At 41.3% G+C, this 26,006-nt stretch overlaps 1 protein-coding gene across 6 annotated transcripts in view; it reads left to right on the forward strand.

Annotated features, from left to right (window-relative positions):
- The window catches only part of ABHD3 (abhydrolase domain containing 3, phospholipase), a 65,804-nt gene that overhangs the window by 16,740 nt on the left and 23,058 nt on the right, over nucleotides 1-26,006 (forward strand). For all 6 annotated transcript variants that reach the window (XR_014074881.1, XR_014074882.1, XR_014074883.1 and 3 more), the window contains exons 4-5: nucleotides 7,654-7,699; nucleotides 24,601-24,713. Coding sequence is in view for 3 of the 6 variants with exons in the window: in XM_081562763.1 (XP_081418889.1) it covers nucleotides 7,654-7,699; nucleotides 24,601-24,713 (159 nt within the window). In the remaining 3 variants the exon portion in view is untranslated. The remainder of the gene's footprint in view (nucleotides 1-7,653; nucleotides 7,700-24,600; nucleotides 24,714-26,006) is intronic.

Consider the following 26,006-nt stretch of genomic DNA (forward strand, 5'->3'; position numbering starts at 1 on the left):
ACTGTATCCACCCTGTCCTACTTAGGCTTATCATTTATGTGATATATCTTTTTTTATACTTTAACTTTCAAAGTATCTGTGTTTATTTTCAGTGCATTGCTTGTAGATAGCATATAGTTGGGTCTTGACGGTTTTATCCAGTCTGACAACATCTGCCTTTTAATTAGAGCTTTTAAGTCCAATCACATTTAATGTCTTTATTGATATGCTAGATATAGAGTTTACTGTTTTATTGTTTTATATTTTACTGTTTTATGATTTTTGATTCCCTCCTTCCCCTGTCACTTTTCTCTCTCTTTTTGAGTGTATGAATTGTGTCTTTTAAAATAAAATTTGTAAAAATTTTGGCCATTATTTCTTTAAATATTTTTTCTGTCCTATTCTTTCCTGTCCTTCTGGATTCAAAATTACAGGCATGTTAGATCTTTTAATAATGTCCCCTAAATCAATGAAATTTTATTTATTTTTTTCCAATCTTTTTTTTTTCCTCTCTCATCTTGAGATTGGAACTGCAATTTGCAAATCCAGTGAATATTTTTTATTTCAGTATTACATTTTTTTAACCTAGGTTTTCCATTTTTGATAGGTTTTGTTGTTCTGCTGATATTTCCTTTAAAAGAAAATTCATTACAAGCTAATTTTCATCTATGTCTTTGAGGATAGTTATAAAAACTGCTTTAAATCCACACCTATTAATTCTAACACCTTGGACTGTCTCAGCTTCAGTTACATTGATTATCTTATCTCTTGAGTTGGGCCACATTGTTCTGTTTCTTCACAGTATAGTAATTGTGGATTTTGTTCTGAACAGTTTGAATGATCCATTGTAGAGACTCTGGATTCTGTTATGTATTTCTAAAGAGTTTCTATACATTTTCTAATGACTGATTTTTGTTTTTCAGGCAGATAATTTGGGTAAATTCAAACTTCAAACTCTGTCCCATCTGCACCATCTGCAGTAGACAGCAGCTGAAATGTCTGTTCAGGTTTTCATCCTTAACTGGACTGCTTGGGGCCCATGTCACAGCAAACTCAGTCAGAGCTTTGCACCCAGGGTTTTTATCCAGAATTTAGGCCTCTGCCTCTGTATCTCTCTCTTTTCTGAGATTCCCCCCTCATTTTCTCTTATAGTTGCAGCAAATTCTGTTTTCTGATTTTCAAGCCCATGAGACTGAACATTTTTATTTGACCTTTATCTATTACTGGATAATACCAGCTGGTGCCTCCCCTCAGGCAAAAAGCTGTGAAAGGAGACTTAACCAATGCCATTTTTCTCTTCCAAGTGTCAAGTTCCATTTAGTTTCTGCCTGCTTTGGGTGTTCTCCATTGCCTTTGTAATTTATCAAGCATTTACTTATTATTCTATGGAAGGGCTGGCCTTGCAGGATCTACCATGACATTTCTGGAAGCAGAACTTCCTTGTCATCTTTTCTTAACCTGGCAGTCTGCCCCCTAAGCCTATTTTGATCTTAACTTATTTTTTTTTAAATTTTCTTTAGTTTCTATCATTAGCCTAGTATATAGTCATGTTTCACCTAACATGATCTATTTTCTCATCCCTTAGAAACTTTTATACATTCCTACATGGTGGCTCAGATGGTTAAGAATCTGCCTGCGATGGGTCTTCCCAATTCCTAGGTTGGGAAGATCCCCTAGAGAAGGTAATGGCAACCCACTCCAGTATTCTTGCCTGGAGAATTCCATGGACAGAGGAGCCTGGAGGGCTACAGTCCTTGGAGTCACAAAGAGTTGGACACAACTGAGCAGCTAAAACTTTCACTTTTTCTTCGTGAGGCCAGGAACCTTATATTTTTATTTTGTTTTTCTCCTACAAGCACTAACTGAATCTTTAATTCAGTGACTAGTCTGTTCAATAAATTTTTGAATGAATGAGTCATTCCAATACTAATATTCATGTAAAATGCCTAGAAGATGATCTAGCACATAGTAAACACTGATAAATATTATCTGTTGTTATTATCTGAAATCAAAATAGTGGTCTCTGAATATTCTTCTTATTCCAGCCTTTGCTGATTATTCTTTTCATTCATAGACTCAAAGACTCATGGAATCTTAGAACTGAAAAATAAAGTTGTATGATAAAAATTCCTTTGTTCTTGTGGATCACTGGGCTTGAGCAGATTCAAGGCTATCTGACCCATTTCATTGTAACAGTGGTTCTCAACCAAGTGGTTCTCAATAGCCCTCCTACAAAGAAGTACTTGATCCAAAATGCCCATAGTGCCCAAGGTTGAGAAATGCTGCCTTGTGGGTAGCTCTCTGCCTCTTACTTAACCTTCATTAAGAGCTTTCCTAGTTAATGTGGTCTGTTGTTGTAGAAAATTCTCAATTCCAGATTTTATTTATTTAGTGTCTCCTCTTTATTTGTATTTTACCTGTTTTAAGAAGAAAATTTAAATAGTTAAAATGCATAGAAAAAATAAGTTTTACAGAACAATTTCCCTCATATACATACCCTTTAAAATTACTTGGGAGGGAACTTCTCTGGTGGTGCAGTGGCTAGGACTCCATACTCCCAATGCAGGGGGCTCAGGTTTGAACCCTGGTCAGGGAACTTGATCTCAGATGCCACAACTAATAGTTTGAATGGATACTGCATGTCGCAACTAAGACCTGGAGCAGTCAAATAAATAAAACTTAAAAAATAAATAGATAAATAGTTTGAGAGAAATTGTGAAAATAATTTGGAAAAGCAGTTATAAAGTTAACAGGGGCCTATCAAATGTCTTAGGAAGAGTAGTTGTTTTTCAACCAGTTCTTTTTGTTTTGCTAAAGTGTCCCCTGACGACGGTCAAGGAAGAAAAGGGGTTAAATGAAAGCAGCTAACTGATTGTCACCAACTGGATGGGAGAAGGGAGCTATGTGGAAGCCTTCATGCTTCCTGCCTCCAAACTGCTCTGTCTTATCCTCCTGTATCTCTCCGCCTCATTCCCAAGGCTAGAGGTAAATACAGTGGTGAACACACATCTTAATCCATAGAAGTACATACAGATGACTGAACGGGGTCAAGAACAAAGGCCTGTGGAGGGGTCAGTGCACCTTCTCCTCTAGCGAGAGGTATTGGAGCCATGAGCCACTGTTCAGAGTTGCTAAAGAAAGTGCAGATATCTCTGTCTGCAGTTTGGAAGAAAATCCCAGGTGCGTAGGCTGCTTTTTCCTGAGTGTGCAGCTCATCGCCTTCTTTCCCCACACTAAGCTCTGTCCCTTTCTCTCAGGGGACAGTCACCTGATGATATCTTACCCCAGAAGCCATTTTTTATTCTGAAGTCGTGTTTGCATGCTGAAAGTGGTTCTTTTCTGAATGACGGGAAGCTTCAAGGTCATAATTAACTTTAGCCCCAATTTCTGTGTTACTTAGGTCCTTAAGCAATAAATACAAGTGACTGTCTTGCCATTCTTTTTTAGCAAAGACTAACTGACCCTACTTTACCTTTCTTGCATGTTTTTGTAGTATATTTAAAATCTTTATCTGACTAGTCAATAAAATATAATATGTCTAGCCTTTTCTCAAATCAGACTTCTGAGATTTTAAAACATGTGTCTTCTTAAGTTCAGTTCAGTTTGGTTCAGTCACTCAGTCATCTCTGACTCTTTGAGACCCCATGGACTGCAGCATGCCAGGCTTCCCTGTCTATCACCAACTCCTGGAGTTGACTCAAACTCTTCCATTGAGTCGGTGATGCCATCCAACCTTCGCATCCTCTGTCGTCCCCTTCTCCTCCCACCTTCAATCTTTCCCAGGGTCTTTTCAAATGAGTCAGTTCTTCGCATCATGTGGCCAAAGAATTGGAGTTTCAGCTTCAGCATCAGCCCTTCCAGTGAATATTCAGGACTGATTTCCTTTAAGATGGACTGGTTGGATCTCCTTGCTGTCCAAGGGATTCTCAAGAGTCTTCTCCAACACCACAGTTCAAAAGCATCAATTCTTCTGCACCACTCAGCTTTCTTTATAGTCCAACTCTCACATCCATACATGACTACTGGAAAAACCATAGCCTTGACTGAATGGGCCTTTGTTGGCAAAGTAATGTCCCTGCTTTTTAATATACTGTCTAGGTTGGTCATAACTTTTTCTTCCAAGGAGTAAGCATCTTTTAATTTCATGGCTGTAGTCACCATCAGCAGTGATTTTGGAGCCCAAGAAAATAAAGTCTGTCACTTTTTCCATTGTTTCCCCATCTATTTGCCATGAAGTGATGGAACCAGATGCCATGATCTTAGTTTTCTGAATGTTGAGTTTTAAGCGAACTTTTTCACTCTCCTCTTTCACTTTCATCAAGAGGCCCTTTAGTTCTTTACTTTCTGCCATAAGGGTGGTGTCAACTGCATATCTGAGGTTATTGATATTTCTTCTGGCAATCTTGTTTCCAACATCTTGTGCTTCATCCAGTCCAGCATTTCTCATGATATACTCTGCATATAAGTTAAATAGGCAGGGTGACAATATACAGCCTTGACGTACTCCTTTCCCTATTTGGAACCAGTCTATTGTTCCATGTCCAGGTGTAACTGTTGCTTCTTGACCTGCATACAGATTTCTCAGGAGGCAGGTCAGGAGGTCTGGTATTCCCATCTCTTGAAGAATTTTCCACAGTTTGTTGTGATCCACACAGTCAAAGGCTTTGGCATAGTCAATAAAGCAGAAATAGATGTTTTTCTGAAACTCTCGTGCTTTTATGATCCAGCAGATGTTGGCAATTTGATCTCTGGTTCCTCTGCCTTTTCTAAATCCAGCTTGAACATCTGGAAGTTCATGGTTCACACGCTGTTGAAGCCTGGCTTGGAGAATTTTTAGCATTACTTCGCTAACGTGTGACATGAGTGCAAGTGTGTGATAGTTTGAGCATTCTTTAGCATTGCCTTTCTTTGGGATTGGAATGAAAACTGACCTTTTCCAGTCCTGTGGCCACTGCTGAGTTTTCCAAATTTGCTGGCATATTGAATGGAGCACTTTCACAGCATCATCTTTTAGGATTTGAAATAGCTCAACTGGAATTCCATCACCTCCACTAGCTTTGTTCGTAGTGAAGCTTCCTAAGGCCCACTTGACTTCACATTCCAGGATGTCTGACTCTAGGTGAGTGATCACACCATCGTGATTATCTGGGTCGTGAACATCTTTTTTGTATAGTTCTTCTGTGTATTCTTGCCACCTATTCTTAATAACTTCTGCTTGTGTTAGGTCCGTACCATTTCTGTCCTTTATTGAGCCCATCTTTGCATGAAATGTTCCCTTGGTATCTCTAATTTTCTTGAAGAGATCTCTAGTTTTTCCCATTCTATTGTTTTCCTCTATTTCTTTGCATTGATCACTGAGGAAGGCTTTCTTATCTCTACTTCCTATTCTTTGGAACTCTGCATTCAAATGGGTATATCTTTCCTTTTCTCCTTTGCCTTTTGCTTCTCTTCTTTTCATAGCTGTCTGTAAGGCCTCCTCAGACAACCATTTTGCGTTTTTGCATTTCTTTTTCTTGGGGATGGTCTTAATCACTGCTTCCTGTACAGTGTCACGAACCTCCATCTATAGTTCTTCAGGCACTCTGTCTGTCAGATTGAATCCCTTGAATCTATTTGTCACTTCCTCTGTATAGTCATAAGGGATTTGATTTAGGTCCTATCTGAATGGTCTAGTGGTTTTCCCTACTTTCTTCAATTTAAGTCTGAATTTGGCAATAAGGAGTTGATGATCTGAGCCACAGTCAGCTCCCGGTCTTGTTTTTGCTGACTGTATAGAGCTTCTCCATCTTTGGCTGCAAAGAATATAATCAATCTGATTTCAGTATTGACCCTCTGGTGATGTCCATGTGTAGAGTCTTCTCCTGTGTTGTTGGAAGAGGGTGTTTGCTATGACCAGTGGGTTCTCTTGGCAAAACTCTGTTAGTAGGGCCTTTAGTACGGCCTCTTCTTTCAGGAGGGCATAATAAAGCTGTCTATATGACCTTTCAGATGTGAGAAAGAATTCCTTTGCAAAAACATCCTGAAGTAAAATCTAAACCCCCTGAGTCCATCGAAGTCATGAATATTCATTAGTGAATATTCAATTCACTGGTGCTAGAACTCATGCAGTGATCAACAGTGCCTTGAAAGAAGGCAGTTAGAGTACATACAAAATTGTTGTATATATTTGTAATTGTAGGCTTTTTGCATTTATTTCTTCTGTGTTAAATACATCATGAAAACAGAGATAGTAAATGCTTTAAATACACAAAAGGATGTGGGGTTAAATTAGAACCTTAAATAATCTTGATTGATTAGTTAAGTAGATAGACAAAAAGAAAATGAATTTTACTTGACATGAATATAGATTCACTAAGCCAAAGAGAACCCATGCAGACACAAGTCAGGATTTTGATTGAGGATGGCAAAAGTACATATCTGGGGTTATGGTTGATGGAAAGTTTTGTCAGTGCAGAATGACTGTGTAAAGGTAGCGTGGTGCTGCAACTACCATTGCTGCTAATTAGCTAATGGTCTATGCATAGTTACTGTGAGCCAGTGCTACTCTACAGCCCTTCACTTATGACCACTGACTCAGGACAGGCAAACAGGATTGTAGGACACAGAGCTATTCTTTCCTCCCCTAGGTCAGCCGAACACCAAGCAGTAGCATAGTGGGGCCCAGCCTTCCAGCTCAGGTGCCACGTCCCTCGCAATTCTACCTGCCATGATGTTTTCACCGCAGGTAAAATTCCAGTCTCTCTATTTGCTGAACTTTGAGGGGACAAGAGCTATTTCTCAGGATAGGAATAGATGCTCATTTCCTGGTGGATCAGACGGTAAAGAATCTGCCTTCAGTGCAGGAGATGTGGGTTCAATCCCTGGGTCAGGAAGATCCCCTGGAGGAGGAATTGGCAACCCACTCCAGTATTCTTGCCTGGAGAATCCCATGGACAGAGGAGCCTGGCGGGCTACAGTCCATGTGGTCGCAAAGAGTCAGACACGACTGAGTGACTAACACTTTCATGTTACAAATAGAATAGTTAGAAGACATTTTTTAATTTGAAGCAAAAATATTTAAGTTTGACTTGTATTCAGAATTGTTTTAATAATACTTACCAGAGGCTTACACGGAAAAGGCAATGGCACCCGACTCCAGTACTCTTGCCTGGAAAATCCCATGGACGGAGAAGCCTGGTAGGCTACAGTCCATGGGGTCGCTAAGAGTTGGACACGACTGAGCGACTTCACTTTCACTTTTCCCTTTCATGCACTGGAGAAGGAAATGGCAACCCACTCCAGTATTCTTGCCTGGAGAATCCCAGGGACGGCGGAGCCTGGTGGGCTGCCGTCTATGGGGTCGCACAGAGTCGGACACGACTGAAGCGACTTAGCAGCAGCAGCAGCAGCAGAGGCCTACACATCTACATAGGAAGAAGTTGTAAAGATTCTGCTTTTGGTAGGAAAATTTAATACCACTTTGATATATCGTTTTCTGGTTTGAACCCATATGTTGATGTTAGAGAACTAGAAATGTATTTTACTGCATTTAGTGACATTATCAAGCATCCTTGTTTCTTTGGAACAGATTTCTAAGAACCTTTTAGTGCTCTAATACAGTCCCAATAAGAGGGTTTTAATATTATATTGTTAAGATCATGCATAAAAATAACAAATTATTTTCTTGGTTTTTAGATATGTGGTTTTTAACAACAGAGGAGTGGCGGGGGAGAATCTCTTGGTAAGTAAATTTAAATTAATGACAGCAGCTTAATTTTTTAAGAAACCATTCCCAGTTTTATAACAAAAAGATACTCTTTTTTATTTAAGATAACTTATTATATCAATTGGAGAAGGAAATGGCAACCCACTCCAGTATTCTTGCCTGGAGAATCCCAGGGACGGCGGAGCTTGGTGGGCTGCCGTCTATGGGGTCACACAGAGTCAGACACGACTGACATGACTTAGCAGCAGCAGCATTATATCAATAATACAAGTTCATTGTGGAAAAATATGGGTAAGGGGAGAGAAAGGAAACTTGTAAAACCCATAATTATACAACCAGGAGAATCCTCTTAGTCTGTGTTCATCCAGATCTTATATTTAAATTTTAAAATGTTACATATTTCTATTTCTTAAATTAAGGCTTTATTTTGTAACTTAACTTTTATACTTACTGTGGGTTAGCATCAGCAAATATTTATAACATCATTTTTAATGAAAAACACATTTTCTTAAAAAATTAACTAGTGCCCCAAAAAATTAACCAATAAAGTAATACTTGATTTACTTAAGAAATTTACTGTTATTGTGAAACAGATTGACTGCATGTTATATGCTTATTTGCCTGCCACAGTTTACATAGAGGAGATATTATTTTAAATCAGTTTTTTTCCCCCCTTTTCTAACCCCTAAGCTTTTGCTAGGATAGAATTTCTTGCATCTCTTGGAAAATCATCACTATCTGGTGTTTAACCTGTGAGTTGGAATGAGAAATATTACACTCACTGAAATTTTCTTGAAGCTTTTCAACTGTTAGGGGCTTCCCTGGTGGCTCAGAGGGTAAAGCGTCTGCTTGCAATGCGGGAGACCTGGGTTCAATCCCTGGGTCGGGAAGATCCCCTGGAGAAGGAAATGGCAACCCACTCCAGTATTCTTGCCTGGAGAACCCCACGGATGGAGGAGCCTGGTAGGCTACAGTCCATGGGGTCGCAAAGAGTCGGACACGACTGAGCGACTTCACTTTCACTTTCACTTTCAACTGTTAGTCCCTCACCACTTCAACAGGTCAAAGGCAATTCTATCAGAATAGAAAGAACCATTTTTTTTTGAATCATTACTAGAGAATGATATTAAGACTATAAATAATTAAGTCATGCTGGAAATAAAGATTTACGATTATGTTACTATGTTGGTACATTATGAGAATTTGGGGGGGAAGAGCTCTTGCACTTTGCTTGATAAATCCTGGAGGGGATCAAGATCAACCTGATTGCAAAAGCTAAAGTTGTAAAGTGTTTATGGTCTTACTCCAGTTCCTTGTGAAGGTAAAGATTCCGCTTTCCTTACTGTTCCAGCCCTGTAGGAATCTCATAGGTACATTTGTAGGTACTCTAAAAGGAGAGATTTGAACGTGTCACTGGCTCTGGACCAAGCCAGTTGTTTCTGAGCAGCTCCTGTCTGCTGTGTGTCTTTCCAGATGCTTCCAGGACACAAAGTTGGGAAAGGCATGGTCTTAAGCTCTCAAGTAAATAACCCGCTGAAAAGTAAAGGCCATTTGGTCCCATAAAATGAGAACAAAGGATCTGTTTGTTCAACAAAGCTGTGTTGTATGCCTATTAAATCAGGTACCTGTACAAGGCCATAGTGAAGAGTGCACACATTATTACACACAGCCCTAACCCTTTCTTAGGAAGCTTAAGTTGCAAGAGAGGATACATAAGTTGCACGAGATACGTAAAAATATATACAGTACGGTGCTAATTGTGACCACAAAAAGGCTACAGAGATTAGAGGGAAGGAGTAACTAACTCCCGGGGGAGGTGGGAGAACATGGCAGTGGAGGTGGATTTGAGCTTGATCTTAAAAGGCTATGGTACTGAATCAGCAGAGGGGAGAGAGAAGCTTTCTCAGCATAAAGAACAAGATGTTAAAGAACACAGACAGCAAGTCCTTATTTGTGGAGGGATAATGATGGTGATCATTTTCTCTAATGTTTATTGAGTCCTTAGAATATATCAGTTATGTCTTTTCCTACTTGATGTTCAGCAATAGAAACAACCCTGTGATTTAGGTGAGCGTAGCCACCATGATCCCCATTTTCCAGATGAAGAAAATGAGCTACAAGTAGGCTAAGAACGTGCCCTCACCAAGAAATTCAGAGCCAGGATTCAGACCAGGTAGGCTGACTGTGTGCTTATGTTCTCGACGTTTGTGCTGTACTCCTTATTGCTCAAGAAGTGCTAGGAATTCTCCCAGAAAGGGAGGGCCAGATTTTGAAGAGTCGTGTGTAGAACCCCAAGGAACCTAGTGTTGATCCATTGACTCTTTCTAAAGTTTCTTTTATGGATGTATAATTGACATATAAGATAACTTAGTCATGTTTTAGAAAGAAAACCACAGCAGTAAAGTGATGGAGGGGAAGGAGGCTTGGAGGCTTGGCCATTGCTAAAGATCCATCCAGAGTGTGAGTGGCTTCCATGGTGGCTCAGTGGTAAAGAATCCACCTGCCAGTGCAGGAGATGCAGGTTCGATCCTTGGGTTGAGAAGACCTGGAGAAGGAAATGGCAACCCACTCCAATATTCTTGCCTGGGAAATCTCATGGACAGAGGAGCCTGGTGGGCTACAGTCCATAGAGTCACAAAAGAGCTGGACATGACTGAATGACTAAACAACAATCCAGAGTGTGAATGTAGAGGTAGGGGAAGAGAACAGAAATGAGGGGTATTCCTGGGGCAGAAAGAATAGTATTCATTGTATTGTGGGAAGTGGAGAGAATGGAGTCAGCGCCAGCATGTCTAGTTTTGCTGAATTGTAAAAGGCTAAACCTAATACCCTAATATGGTGAAGGGTAATATTTGCCGAAATAGGAAATGTAGGAGAATTTACAAGATTTTGGTGTCATCGAAATAACAAGTTCAGTTTTAGATGTTGGGGGTGCTTTGATGTCATCCAGGTGGAAATTTCTCATAAACAGTCAGATGTACTAGACTGGCTGTCAGAAGAGACATGCAGGCTGGAGAAAGGCATCATGGATTATTGGTACACAGTGGAGCCAGGAGGTCAGGAGTGGGTGAGATTGCTTAGGAACCGTTGGTCTAGCAAAGGATAGACTCTTAGAACATGACAAACAGGAAGGAGGAAAGAAAAAGATGAAGAGGAGGAAGCTTGGGAAAACTTCTGCCCTGAGCATTTACATTTAATTGGAAGATTACTTTGAGAGAAGGCAGCAACCCAGTAACTTTGAGCCATAAATTTGCATCTACATGCTCAGTCGTGTTTGACTCTGTCTGCCAGGTTCCTCTGTCCCTGGGATTTTCCTGGCAAGAATACTGGAGTGGGTTGCCCAACCCAGGGATCAAACCTGAGTCTCCTGCCCTGCAGACAGATTCTTTACCTCTGAGCCACTGGGAAAGCCCCATAAACTTGCATAGATTTTTAAAAAAATCTCCACGAGAATATTCGGGAGATTTTACAAAGGGATAGTAATTAGATTATTATTATTTTACTTCTAAAGAACTCACTGAGTTCTAAGCAGGAGGATAAGAGAAGCTTGGTCTCTGGCATCTTTTACAGTGCCTTGGTTGAATTCTGATGAACTGATACCCCCAGCAAATATCTGTATCCTAAAGGTTAATTCAATCTAACTTTAAAAAGAATAGGATAGCAAATGACTTAAACGTAATGACTAAGATCATGGTATCCAGTCCCATCACTTCATGGCAAATAGAAAGGGAAAAAGTGGAAGCAGTAACAGATTTTATTTTCTTGGGTTCCAAAATCACTGCAGATGGTGACTGCAGCCATGAAATTAAAAGATGCTTGCTCCTTGGAAGAAAAGCTATAACAAGCTTAGACAGTGTATTAAAAATCAGAGACATCACTTTGCCGATGAAGTTCATATAGTCAAAGCTATGGTTTTTCCAATAATCATGTATGGACGTGAGAGTTGGACCATAAAGAAGGCTGAGCACTGAAGAATTGATGCTTTCGAATTGTGGTGCTGAAGAAGACTCTTGAGAGTCCCTTGGACAGCAAGGAGATCAAACCAGTCAATCCTAAAGAAAATCAACCCTGAATTGGAAAGGCTGATGCTGAAGCTGAAGCTCCAATACTTTGGCCACCTGATGAGAAGAGCCAACTTATTGGAAAATACCCTGATCCTGGGACAAATTCAGGGCAAGAGGAGAAGGGGGCAACAAAGGATGAGATGATTGGATGGCATCACTGACTCAATGGATGTGAGTTTGAGCAAATTCTGAGAGAGACTGAAGGACAGGGAAGCCTGGCGTGCTATAGTCCATGGGATCAAAAGGAGTGGGACATGACTTAGTGACTGAACAGCAACAAAAAATGAAATATAACTTAATATATATTTGTACCCAAATGGCACAAAAATGAATTGCCAATATTGATTGTTAGAGCTGGTTTTGATATTGAGAGCTCTTGAGAGCCTTTCTTCTTTCTGCCTTAGAGCTATGAACAATGACTGTTTCAGACGAGAGGAACTCTATGAGTATTTATACCTCCCCTATTCCAGAAAGGACTGAATATAGGCCAGACCCAGAGTAAGTAAGACTTTAGGGGAGTCATAATAAAGAACAAGAGATGAATCAGCAAAGATCAAACAGGGAGAGGAACTGACTCAAACTGAAATTAATCCAAGAGAGCTAGCGAAGGTGACATGGAATTTAGGGTAAGCCATTCTCCTAGGAGTAGAAGAAAAGCAAGAGGAAAAGATTTGCTGAAATAAGTTGGTGATATACTTAGAATTTATAGGGGTGATTATGGCTCCTGCAAAGCAGAATAAGAAAGTAGAAATCTTCCAGCACCATATTGTCTTTATTTCTAATCAGTCTTTGCAGGATTGAGAGAAAGCCAGAAGCCTTGCTTGCTGGGAAATGAGAAGCCTGCACTTTGCCCTCTCTGGGGCTCTGAGCTGTGGAAGACAGAGAGTCCCAGTCGTAGTAAACTAATCCTTAGATATCCCTGCAGGGTTGTCAGCACCATCAAGGTGGACAGTGCCTTTTCTCGATTTTCTGTGGGTTGGTTTTCAAGGTCAGGAATCCAGGAAGCCAAGTTAAACACAAACTTCCTCATATTAGTGATTACTTTGGGAACTGTCATGTTTCCAGCTTAGTTTAGGAATGATGATTTACAAAGGACTCAAACCTGCGGAGAAGGCAATGGCACCCCACTCCAGTACTCTTGCCTGGAAAATCCCATGGACGGAGGAGCCTGGTAGGCTGCAGTCCATGGGGTCGCTAAGAGTCGGACACGATTGAGTGACTTCACTTTCACTTTTCACTTTCATGCATTGGAGAAGGAAATGGCAACCCACTCCAGTGTTCTTGCCTGGAGAATCCCAGGGACGGGGGAGCCTGGTGGGCTGCCGTCTATGGGGTTGCACAGAGTCGGACACGACTGAAGCGACTTAGCGGCAGCAGCAGCAGTAGCAGCAGTCAAACCTGAGTTTGTTGAAGTTTACGCTCCCTCTCCTTTTATTTATAGGGTTATGCAGATTTCTATGTCCCTAAACCCAAGCAGAAAACCCTCTCAGCCACTTTGGAACATATTCCGGCAGTTCCTCAAAAACTTAAAAATTGAGTTGCTGTATGATCCAGCAATTCCGCTCCTAGGTATATATACAAGAAATGAAAATATTTATTCATACAATAACTTCTACACACATATTTATAGCAGTGTTATTCTTAATAACCAGGTTTCCCAGGTGGCACTAGTAGTAAAGAATCCGTCTGCCAACGCAGGAGACGCAAGAGATGAGGGTTTGATCCCTGGGTTGGGAGGATCTCCTGGAGGAGGAAATGGCAACCCTTTTAGTATTCTTTCCTGGAGAATCCCATGGAGAGAGGCGCCTGGTGGGCTACAGTCCATGGGGTCGCAAAGAGTCAGACACGACTAAGCACACACACACATTCATAATAACCAAAAGATGGAAGGAAACAGATGTCCATCAACAGACAAGTGGATAAATAAAATGTGGTACAGCTAGGTCATGGGTTACTATTCAGCATTAAAAAATGAATGAAGTACTGATACATGCCACAATATGAAAGAGATTTGAGAACATTATGCTAAGTGAAAGAAGCCAGATAAAAGATCACATACTATATGATTTCATTTATACAAAATATTCCAAATAGATAAATCTGTAGAGATGGAAAGTAGATTAGTGGCTGCCTTGGGCTGAGGAAGGGGGAGTGACTGCTAATGGTGGAGGGTTTCTTTGGGGAATGATGAAAATGTTCTAAAATTGTGATGATAGTTGTACAATTCTAAATATACTGAAAAAAAAAACCAAACCACATCTTAAATGGGTGAATTGTATGGTAAGTGAATCATGCCTCATAAAGTTCTTAAAAAGAAAACCCTTAGGACTTCCCTGGTGGCCCAGTGGTTAAGACTCTGTTTTCCTATTGCAGGGGGCCTGGGTTCCATCCCTGGTCAGGGAACTAGATCCTACGTGCTGCAATTAAGAGCTGACATGGCCAAATAAATAAAAATAAATATTGAAAAAAAAAAGAAAAGCCTCCTTCAAGTACTTTCCAGTTCAAGTTAGAGCTGGTTCAGTGGGTGCAGGGGAGGGTCAACAGTGGAGCAGAAGCCAGAAAATACTTTGAAATACTTTGAATGAAAGTTGTTCAGTCATGTCTGACTCTTTGCGACTTCATGGACTGCAACTTGCCAGGCTCCTCTGTCCATAGGGATTCTCCAGGCAAGAATACTGGAGTGGGTTGCCATGCCCTCCTCCAGGCAGGGGATCTTCTCAACCCAGAGATCCAACCCAGGTCTCCTGAGTTGCAGGCGGATTCTTTACCGTCTGAGCCACCAGGGAAGCCCAGAAAATGCTTTAAAGCCATGCTACTCCAAACGTGGTGTCTGGGCCAACTTCCAGTTTTCAAACTATCTGACACCATTGCTGACAGGATGAGGGACTTTGAGAGAATGTGAGCCAACTTCAGCTCCAAGCATGCTGCGGGGTGAGCTGATTGTTTTTTCTTTCTCATAGAAACACTCTCCTGGTGAGAGACGCAGCACACTAATTTACATTCTGACATCAGCCCCTTATCTCACCCTGGCCTGGCACTTTAAGTAGCTCTGCTTCAGGGATCCTCTAATCCAAAAAAAAACAACTTTCATTTAATAGATGAGGACCCCTCTGGTGAAGTGGGCTGACAGGCCTGGGTCGTAAAGCTGATTAATGGTCTTAGGGCAGGAACTCTGACTGTCCAGTGTTTTTACATTTCAGCTCTGGCTTTTGGTCAAGTCAGGCTGAAAAGCTGGGGGTTGAGATAAAGGTTTTCAGAGACAGGGATCTTGCCTCAATCTCTGATGCTTTGGGTGGTTAATTAAGGACTCAGATCTAGAGAAATCTGCTCTTGTTCCCTGCTGAGCTTTTCCACCTTGGAAGTTAATGGGGTAGGGAGGGATTTAGGACCCTGTTTTCTGACGGGGAAATTCATGAGGGATAAAGGACTTGCTGGTCTGAGGGAGGAGGGGCATATAGTGCAGGGCTGGCCAGGGCACAGTTCAGTGGTCAGACTCTCACCTTCAGGCACCGCCTTTCCCAAACCCAGCCATCGTGTGCCACCCGTGTTTGCTCTTTCCTAAATGCTTCCCCAGAGCATTTAACAACCCCGGAAGGTCATCCGTCAGGTGTGGATATGAGCATGTTGAATCCTTTAGAATTTTCTTCTGGCACTGATAGGTGCAGTTCAGTAATATCTGTAATATCTCAGTATTATCAATGTTATGAGGTGATATCAATCACTAATATCAACTCTTGGTGGGTGTGCAAAAGATTGTACACTTCTCTATATTTAAACAATTTTCAGTAAAATATCTAGAAGGAAATTGCTGTATAACACAGGGAGCTCAACCTGCTGCTCTGTGACAATCTGTTGTTCAGTCTTTTAAGCAGTGTCCTACTCTTTGTGACCCCATGGACGGCAGCATGCCATGGACTACAGGACTGTGACAACCTAGAGGGGTGGGAAATCCTATGGACAGAGGAACCCGACGTGCTACAGTCCATGGAGCTGCAAAGAGTCAGATACGACTTAGCTACTGAACAACAACAAAGAGGAGTGGGATGTGGGGGTGGGGTGGGAAGAAGGTTCAAGAGGGAGGGGATGTATGTATACTTATGGCTGATTCATGTTGTTGTACGGCAGAAATCAACACAACGTTGTAAAGCAATTATCATCCAATTAAAAAGAAGTTTAAAAAAGAATTTTAGGAATGGTATATCTTTAAGGAATAACAGTTATAATTTTAGGAGTAACACTGATGTGATAACCAGCTACCATTTATTGAAGGCTTCATCTGTGCCAAGTGTTCCTTTGTGCCATGAGTGTTAGTCACTCAGTCGTGTCCGACTCTTTGTGACCCCACGGACTGTAGCCGGCCAGGCTCCTCGTCCATGGGAGTCTCCAGGCAAGAATACTGGAGTGGGTTGTCATTTCCTTCTTCAGGGGTTCTTTCTGATAGAACCCGGGTCTCTTGCATCGCAGGCGAATTCTTGACCGTCTGAGCCGCCAAGGGTTTTGCTGTGAGCTGTTTAGCAGTACTTCTCCGTGCGCTGCAGGCAATCCCTGTAGAACTAGACGCTCCTCTTCCCCAGTCACTCTAGGTAGGCTTTGTCATTCTTGTCACTGCAGCCTCCTCCTCTCTTGGCTCAGCTCTCACCCTGGTTCTTTATTCCCTTTGAGCAGTTGGTTCTCAGCCCTGGCTGCACAGTAGGATCCTCTGGAGAACTTCGAAAAATCTCTGATCCCTGAATGCCATCCTCCAAAGATTCTGATTCATTTGACCTGGGGTGGAGTCCCCGCGTCTGTTTTTGTCCTAAAGCCCTCTTTCTCGTCTGTAGGCTGGGCTGAAAATCACTATGAGGTGGTAGGGAGTCCCAGATTAGGATCCTGATCTGAGAACTCCTGTCTGTGTGGCTGACCTGCTCTAGGCCACTAACAAACTGTGCTCATTTATTGGAGTGGCTTTGCAGCATGACTGCATAAGCATGTGCCACAGCCATCCAGAATGTTAGCAGGAACACGGCATACGGGCTATCTTGGCCTCAGAGTTGGCCAGGATATTTCCTGGGGCCCTTCGCTTTGTGGTTGGTTATTTTAAATAATTAACGAATTCTCAGGCATGTTTAGCTACCTGGTTGTTTTGTATGTCTATCCATGGAGGTGAAATGATTATTCATTACAGAGCTGGTTTTGCTTAGAGATGCACATACATTTGTTTTCTCTGACTCCTTATTTAACAAACTCAGCTTCCAGAAATAGGGTCAGTTTTCCTAAGAATGATTTGGGCAGCTCACTAAGTAGTGGACTGGGAGTGGGTTGAGTGAAAACAAAACAACACAACAACAAAAACGTGGAGAGCAGTTAAGAAGTGTTGACTAAAACAGATGCACAACTTGAGAGTTGTGAGTTAAGTTTTATTTGGAGCAAAATGAGGACTGCAGCCCGGGAGGCTGCATCTCAGATAGCTCTGAGAGACTGCTCCAAAATGGCAGTGGGGGAAGTCAATGTATAAGGTTTTGGTGAAGGGGGAGTTCAATATCATGAAGCACTCATTTTACAAAAGGTTTTTTGTTAGTCATGAGGATCTGATATCACCATGAAAGGATTTAGTGTTTCTCTAGATATGAGGAGATGCAAGGATTGAGATAATAAAATCTGTTCCTAAAAACATCCAATTATCTAAAGTCCTGTCCCACCAGATTCCCTGGAGCCCAAAGTACCTCACTCCACCCTGAACTCCCTCAGGGGTTGTTGAAGGTCAACAGCTGTAGCAGCATGGGGTTCAGTCTCCGTAGAGGCAGATGGCAAACGCCTTTGTTGTTCAGTCATTGGCAATGCTCTTGGTAAGTGCCAATTTGTAGTTGACAGAAGCATAGTTAGTCCTATTATAAATGGATTATCCCTTTTAGGGTAGCGTCCATCCACACAAGATTTCACAGAGTTTATTTAAGCATCATCTTATTAAATATTTAAGTACAGACCTTTAAATACTAGTAAGAAGAAGACTGTAAAATGAAATATTTTAAGCTCTTGATGTTTATCAAGACATTAGAGTATATGTGAAATGTAAGTGATTTAAAAAAAGATATCTGTGTAACTTTTCCACAAAAGATATTTGTGTAACTATTTGTGTTTTCTGGACAGAAAACTGAAATCTTTTTATGAGCTGGCCTGGTTCAGTAGAGGATATGTGGCAGGCATTGAGAGAAAGATCCCGGGCTATGGCTTTTTCTGCAGATTAGCAAATTAATCTGCTCCCAGAATAGCTAGGGAGAGTCAGGCTATCCGATTAACAGGGTGAATTTTAATTTTTTCTATACTACCCATATTTTTTAAATGAAATTTGCATTTTATAAAACAAATGACTTCTAAATCAGGACAAGAAAATTCCCTTTCGGGATAAGGAGAAATCACTGTGTCTACTTTTTGGAAGTTATGGGTAAATTAGATATCATTCATAGATAAATATAAAATATATTATGGGTAAATTAGATATCATTCATAGATAAATATAAAATATATGCTTTATTCTTTTCTGATCTATTAGGTATAAATCATTTAGAATTAATTTTACTACATTATTCTCATCAAAGCTTTTTTAAAAACAAATTTCTAACAGTCATGTACACACTGCTTTATTTAAAATGGATAACTAACAAAATCCTATTGTATACCATATGGAACTCTGCTCAGTGTTATGTGCCGGCATGGATGGGAGGGGGTTTGAAGGAGAATGGGTACGTGTTTATGTATGGCTCACTCCCTTCGCTGTTCACCTGAAACTATCACAACATTGTTAATCGGCTATATCCCAATATGAAATGTTTTGGTGTTAAAAAAAAAAAGAAAACTAACTCTAATAGCCATTTAAGAAATTACTATTGTTTCTCTCTGATCATAGCTGCAGTTGAACAATATGAATAATCTTGGTTTGTAATTATCATCAAATTATTCTATCTAACTTGTAAAAATGCTTATGTCCAGTGTCTGCTTGAAGGTTATCGCTCCTTTAGATTTTTCTGCATTTTTTAAGAATACCTTTCTCATCCTTTTTTTTTACTATAGAAGGAGTTCATCACTCAATTGAATCCTGCCAGGTCATTCTTCCTTCCTTTAGTGATTAGATGTGGCTTACTTTACCTCTGTTCTGGAAGCACGAAATAAGGCAAGGATTACTGCAATATGACAGTTGCTAGTGATATTATTAATAGTAGCCCTTAGCAACTGGGGCTTCCCTGGTGGCTCAGATGGTAAAGAGTCTGCCTGTAATGCAGGAGACCTGGGTTCAATCCCTGGGTTGGGAAGAAGAGAATTAACTAACATGTTTTATCTAAAAAGATGTTAATATCATTTATTAACACATATATGTGGAATCTAGAAAGATGGTACTGATGAACCTGTTTGCAGGGCAGCGAAGGAGACAGAGACATAAAGAGCTGACTTGTAGACACAGTAGAGAAAGGAGAGGGTGAGGCAGATTGAGAGAGTAGCACTGAAACGTATATATCATCGTATATAAAATAGATAGCCTGCGGGAATTTGCTGCACGAAGCTTGGAGCTCAAATCCGATGCTCTGTGACAACCTAAAGGGTTGGTATGGGGTGGAAGGTGGGAGGGAGGTTCAAAAGGGAGGGGACATGTGTATATTTATGTTGATGTATGGCAGAAACCAACACAATATTGTAAAGTAATCATCCTCCAGTTAAATTAATTAAAAAGATGCTATAAAGTTATATCTTCAAATCAGGAGAAAATTTCTGCCAGACCTACCAATTTGATGTATTGCCCCCCATAAATGTCTTTGCTGTGTGTCCTAGATGAATTTTTTCCTTAGTGGGACTGAAGTCCTATGAAGAAAGTGTATGATGTTTTCTGTTGGAGTCCCGTCAAGTAGCAAGAGGTTGTATGATATAACTACAGAGTTTTGCATATGCGAAGTTACCAGGTCATCTCACTTTCCATCCTGTGTGTTTCCGTGTAATCTGACAAGTGTTTAATGACTGTCCGAGATGGAGAGGAGCAAGATAGTAAGAGAGAGAGCCTCACATGGATTGTAAGGGCTGGGAGCAGGCTGGCCGGGACAAGTCGGGGTAGAATTGGGAAAGGCTGTGAGTTCCTTGGGATAACAGAGACCAAGTCTGACCTTTTGTCTGACGTTTATTGAATTAGTTCAAGGCATGATTTCAACAGGCAGAGCTGACCAGGCAGGCCATGTGGCAGAAGTTTACACAGGTGGCAAGGGTATTGAGAGACTTAGCAGACAAGAGAGGGGCAGGGTCCATGGACCAGAATCCATACAGATGGAGGAATAGTGAAATACAGGGCTGGAAAGGTGACTGGGCATATTATGAAGGGCCTTAACAGGGGACTTTGTATTTAATTCAGTCAGCAGTGGAAAGCTAATGGAGCGTTTTAATCAGAAACTCTGGCCTGATTAGAGCTGGAAATGTTCTCTAGGAAGATTAATCTCGCAGTGAGTGGGATGTGTGATTATGGATGGTTATTAGGAAAGGCTGGGAGTTAACCACGTCAGAGGGTATCACCTGGTGGTCCAAGTGAAAGGTACAAAGGCCTGGGAGCTGAGAAGCCTGCTGCCACACCCCTCCCACGACTGTACCATTCCCATCTAGCCTACCTGATGGCTTCCCACTGCAGGCACTTGCATCTCCAAGGGGGGCCGGTGGGGAGGGCCTCCTCTAGCCACAGAAGGCTGCTGAACCTGTACTGAGGGCAGACCGGGTGCCAGGGACTTAATCTCCAGGATACCTTCCACCAGTGGTGAAGTTAACTGTGCATGCTTAGTCGCTAAATCGTGTCCGCCTCTTTGCGACCCCACGAACTGTAGCCCTCCAGGCTCCTCTGCCCATGATATTTCCCAGGCAAGAATACTGGAGTGGGTTGCTGTTTCCTTCTCCATGAAACTAACTGGTGGATCAATAACCCAGCTCCCTTGCCACTCTGTTGAGATAACTTTGAGTTTTGTTCAACAGTATCCCAAAGTGCCCCAATGGGATTGAGACCCAGTCATGCACAGCCACAAACTGCTGGCTAACATTCTTGATTGCTTCCTACCTTTCCCAACTCACTCACCACTTCCCTGCTCCCACTTGCTGCTGTACCTTCAAATGAACCACTCACCTTTGTCCCAGGGGCCTTCTGAGAGAATCTAACATACAAGGTCTTTACTCAAGTAGAAAGAAGGGCTTGCCTGTGTGTCCTGCAAAGATTCTGGAGAGGAAGAAGCTACAGGACTTGGAAGTGTATTGACTGTGGGTTAAGGGAAAGGAAGAAGGCAATGTCACCTACAGTTTTAACTAAGAAAATGCAGAGGTCATTCAAAGGAAAACGAGAAGTTAGGGGAAGCATTAGAAATTTTCATGAAGAGATAAAAGGGTTTGCTTTGGGGCATTTTGAGTTTGAAGTACAGATAGTACTTTACTTCTAGAACTTTGGAATTTGCATCTGGAGCTCAGTAAGAAGGAAGAGACTGGAGATTCAGGTTTAGTTGTGGCCGAAGGCAACAGGAGAAGGGGAGGGCAGAGGATGAGATGATTAGATGTCTTCACTGACTCAATGCACATGAATTTGAGCAAACTCCCGGAGACAGTGAAAGACAGGGAAGCCTAGCATGCTGCAGTCCATGGGGTTGCAAAGAGTTGGACACGACCGAGTGACTGAACAGCAAGAGGTAGTTGATGAAGCTGTGAAGATAAACGGGACCTCCAGGAACTGGGTGTGGACCAGAGAATGAGCAGATGCAGGCCTATGACAGAACTTCTGGAACTGAATTCTCCCATTTAGGGTGGTAGGGAGAATGACAGGAACTGGCAGGAAATGGAAAGCCAGCAGCCAGAGGATGACAGGACACAGTCATTCACGGGAGCTTAGGGAAGGGCTGGCACCAGGCCGATGCCAGAAAGGCTCTGGGTGTGCTGAGTTTCAGAATGCTGGGAGCTTTGATCTGTTAGGGGAGTGTAATTTCCTCTGTTTTGTCTCGTCAAAACAAAAATTTGAAGTGACCGACGTTGAAGCCCTCGGCGCATCACAGCTCTCAGACAGTGTTACAGCTCAGTTTTATTTAGATAAAGGAAAATAAATCCTCAAGGCGTGGAGGGCATGCCGACCCAAAAGACGCGAAGAGAAGAGAGAGAGAGAGAGTGCGTGCGGGGGAGAGACCCTCGGCCCTTTGGCTCCTCTTCTTGTATGTTTTTTCCTCCCCGTGGGCCTGCCCTAGGTAATTGGGCTAGCTAGGAGTGCTGTTTGTTCTATCTGAGGTCCTCACTCCGGTCCTCGGACCTTCCTTTGCTCTATTTTCGCAGGCTTTTCACTTCCTTGTCTTTTAGCCACCGCCATTCTGGACTCCTTTTTCCTGTTCTAACTACCTAACATTTCCACACCAGCGTTATTGGTTTCCAACTCGGTGTAATCCACTGGGAGAAAAACATTAAGGGAAAAAGAAGCTCCTATCTCTGAGGGTCCCATATATCGATTTGTTTACTAAATATCTCATGGAATCCTAGTGCTTTGTGAGAACTAGTTTCCTTACTACAAACATAAACCCTGAGCTTTGCTACTTTATGACTTCTGGCAAATTACCCAACCTTACCGAGCTTTGATTTTCCCACTTGTAAATAAGGAGGCAGCTGCTATCCACAGGCATTCCTGGCACTAAGATCCTAATAATTTTCCTTAGGCCATTTTTATCCTACCTTAACTCTGTGTGTGCTTTCCTGGTGGCTCAGTGGTAAAGAATCAGCCTGCAGTGCAGGAGATGTGGATTCGATTCCTGGGTCAGGAAGATCCTCTGGAGAAGGAAATGGCAACCCATTCCAGTATTTTTGCCTGGACAATTCCATGGACAGAGGAGTTTGGTGGGCTACAGACCATGGGGTCGCAAAGAGTCAGGCATGACTTAAGAGATTAAACCACCACCACCAATTCTGTGTGTATGTTCATGTATCTGTGTGTGCAACTGTGTATACACACATATACACTTACTTCACTTGAAGCCTGCATAACAAGAATATGTGTTGGTGACTGTTTATATTAAATAATACAGAAAATTTAAAGCTATGCAGTGTGAATAAACACAAATACAGTAAAAATGCTAAAGAAGGATATTTTTTTCACCTGAATTCTTGTGACAAATTCTGCAGTTACTATGAATAAGCATGGTAGTAGATGTTGGTCTGTTTAGATTTTACATTGAATTTGTGCCCCTCTAATGCATTTAATCACAAAGTATTTTTGGAATTATCTCAGCTTCATCGTGTATTAGCTGTTCATGAGTTTATAGGAATTATTTAATCTCTCTAAACTCAATTTTTTATTAATAACTCAGTTTCGTAGATATAATAGGATCTTCCTTGGGGTTTTGTGGGCACAAATTTAATTATTCAATAAATGTTAGCCATTGTAAATACTGTCAGGTTAACATTTGTCTTTTGGAGAGTTTTATATTTGCAGATCTCAAAAAGATGGTGGTAGGCAATAGGAGTGTTTTAACCTTGAGTTTAGTTGGAGGGATCAGTGAAAATTGCAGTTTTCTCAGACTACACATTAGTGATTGAATGGTGGGTGACATAACCTTCTAGTCATATTTTATTGGAATATTACCATCCGGGTTGTACAGATAACTGGTTTCTGCATTTTTTATTAGGGCAATATTACCAGATTTATCTCTTTGTTGTTAAATTTCTAGTTATTTTATCTCATGCATACTTTATTCATACACACAGTCTCACATACATTGAACAGACAGGATTGCCCTCTGCTCCCAGATCTCAAATAAAGCATCTGTGAAGCTTTTCTGCTGGAAACAGAGCCCTTATTGATGGGGTTCACAAGAAAATCATTTGTTTTAATGCATTATGTATTAAGGCATAATCAGCTTTACATATTTTAACATTTTAAGTGTCTGTTTTCAGTGTAGCGCAGCTGGGGTTATATGGAAATATTATTGAAAAAGAAAATATCTCATTAATAAAGCAGACTGCATGTTGCTTGATCTAGAGTGAAGGCAGTGTCAGAAAAAAAATCACACTCCTTCACTGGTAGACAGCACTCAGGTTACACCCGAGCAGAAAGTAGTTACAGTTTAGATTTTTTTGTGGATTATTGAAAACCTTTTTTGTTTGCTTCATTGTGTTGGTTTTTTTTTTTTTTAATAAGAATTACTTTGGGGCTTTCCTAGTGGCTCAGTGGTAAAGATATGCCTGCCAGTGCAGGAGACAAGGGTTTGATCCGTGGTCCAGGAAGATCCCACATGCCGTGGAACAGCTAACCGCGCCACCCCCACCCCAGCTTCCCACCCGCCGAACGCTCCAACTACTGAAGCCTGCAGGCACCTAGAGCCAGCTAGAGGAGCCCTTGCTCGCCACAATTAGAAAAAAGCCTACACAGCAACGAAGACCCAGCACAGCCAAAAATAAAAATAAATAAATAAAATTATATATTAAAAAACAATTGCTTTGGTTTGTCAGGCCTAAGTTGTTGTTGGTTTCCTATAAAAAAAGTCTCATTCTCCACTTTTTCTTCCTAAATTGACTCTGTTCTTTAGTTAGAGACACGTTTGAACAGAGTACTGCATATGTATCTAATTTATTGATATTGGTTTTGTCCCGTTTCCCTCCAGGCTTCCTTGTGTGATCAGTCTTTTGTTAGTGCCAACTTGGGTAGTACTGACTCTAAATGGCATAAATTTGAACTGTAAGACAGAAAAATGAAAATTACCCTGACTTATATAGTATGTGCAAACTAAGGTCATTTTCTCCTAGTTATGACTTTTTGCTTTTTTTTACATTTCTGTGTTATACAAATGATTCCCCTCCCAATTTTAATTTTTGTGCTTTACCTGTTATTGCTTGCAGACGCCAAGGACTTACTGTTGTTCAAACACTGAAGACTTGGAGACAGTCATTCACCATGTCCACAGTCTGTACCCTTCTGCTCCATTTCTGGCAGCAGGAGTGTCAATGGGAGGGTAAGATTTTTCCTTTCTAAAATGTCCTAGAGGGAAGTGGTCCTAGTGCCTGCCTCTTTCAGATGACCATAAGCTACATGGGCATTTAATAGCAAATGTTTGTGTTTCTCATATTTCATCACATGTGGTTGGATGAAAATGTTAGTCGCTCAGTTCTGTCTGACTCTCTGCAACCCCACGGACTGTATATAGCCTATCAGACTCCTCTGTCCATGGTATTCTTCAGGCAACAATACTGGAGTGGGTTGCCATTCCCTTCTCTGGGGGATCTTCCCAAACCAGGGATTGAACCCGGGTTGCCCTCATTGCAGGTGGATTCTTTACCATCTGAGCCACCAGGGAAGCCTAGCCTCATTTGTGCTAATTTTTTTGGTGGTTTTTTTTGTGTTTGTTTTTTGTGTTTTTTTTGTTGTAGTAATAGTGAGCTTTAATAAAAAACAAAAATTTTATTGTATGGCATTTTGCTGTACTTAGAGGACCTAAATCATTGTCCAAAATCAGCAAACACATGGAAACAGAAAATATTTTTTCTTAATTTTGTAGCCAATTTATGTGTCAATTTTCAAAATGTCTTAGAAGCACGCTTACTTGAAAATGAACAGCTTTACAAATGATAGGCTCTGAAAGATTGGCTCTAACCATAGTTTTTTAGATTCTGATAAACATAAAACTAAGAAGGAAAGAATACGTTTCTTACATTAGCATGGAAGGTCGGACTTGACCTACTAAAAAGGAAGAAATCTGAATCAGTGCAGAAAACCCAGACAAAGTCTGTGAATTGTGCTTAAAGGAAAGTATTTCACTTTTTCCTTTGCCCCATAATGAGAACCTTAAAGGACAGGGTGGCAGCTGAACTTTCTTCCCTTAATCATATAAATTCTTGAATTTTTAAAAAGCCAGACTTGACGTAAACAAGCCCTGATTCTTTATTCAGAGGCTCCTGGGAAATGCCTGTTCTTGTAGGGTTGAAGTGTCAGTGCCTGAAGGCAGAACTTGACCATTAGCCTTTGCAGCTGGTTGAATATTAATGTCTTGTAAATTGTTGAAAGGGAAGTCTTCTTTCTAGTTGCCTAGCACTGTGATATGTTCCCAAGTGGGTTTACCACTCTGGGATGTGGTTTACAGCTTGACACATTTTTTTCCTTTTGGAGATGCAGCAGACAAAAGCATCTAAGACCTTTATGCTCGGACTGGGTGATCCCCACGCCTGTTATGCTTGGGGCCAAGCAGCGGTTTGAGCCAGAACTAAGTCTCACCGAGGAATCCATGCTGCTTGAGACCTGGTCACATTTC

The sequence above is a fragment of the Giraffa tippelskirchi genome, chromosome 14, assembly GCF_054371585.1.
Source record: "Giraffa tippelskirchi isolate mGirTip1 chromosome 14, T2T-mGirTip1v1.2.pri, whole genome shotgun sequence".
In the NCBI taxonomy this organism is placed as follows: Eukaryota; Metazoa; Chordata; class Mammalia; order Artiodactyla; family Giraffidae; genus Giraffa; species Giraffa tippelskirchi.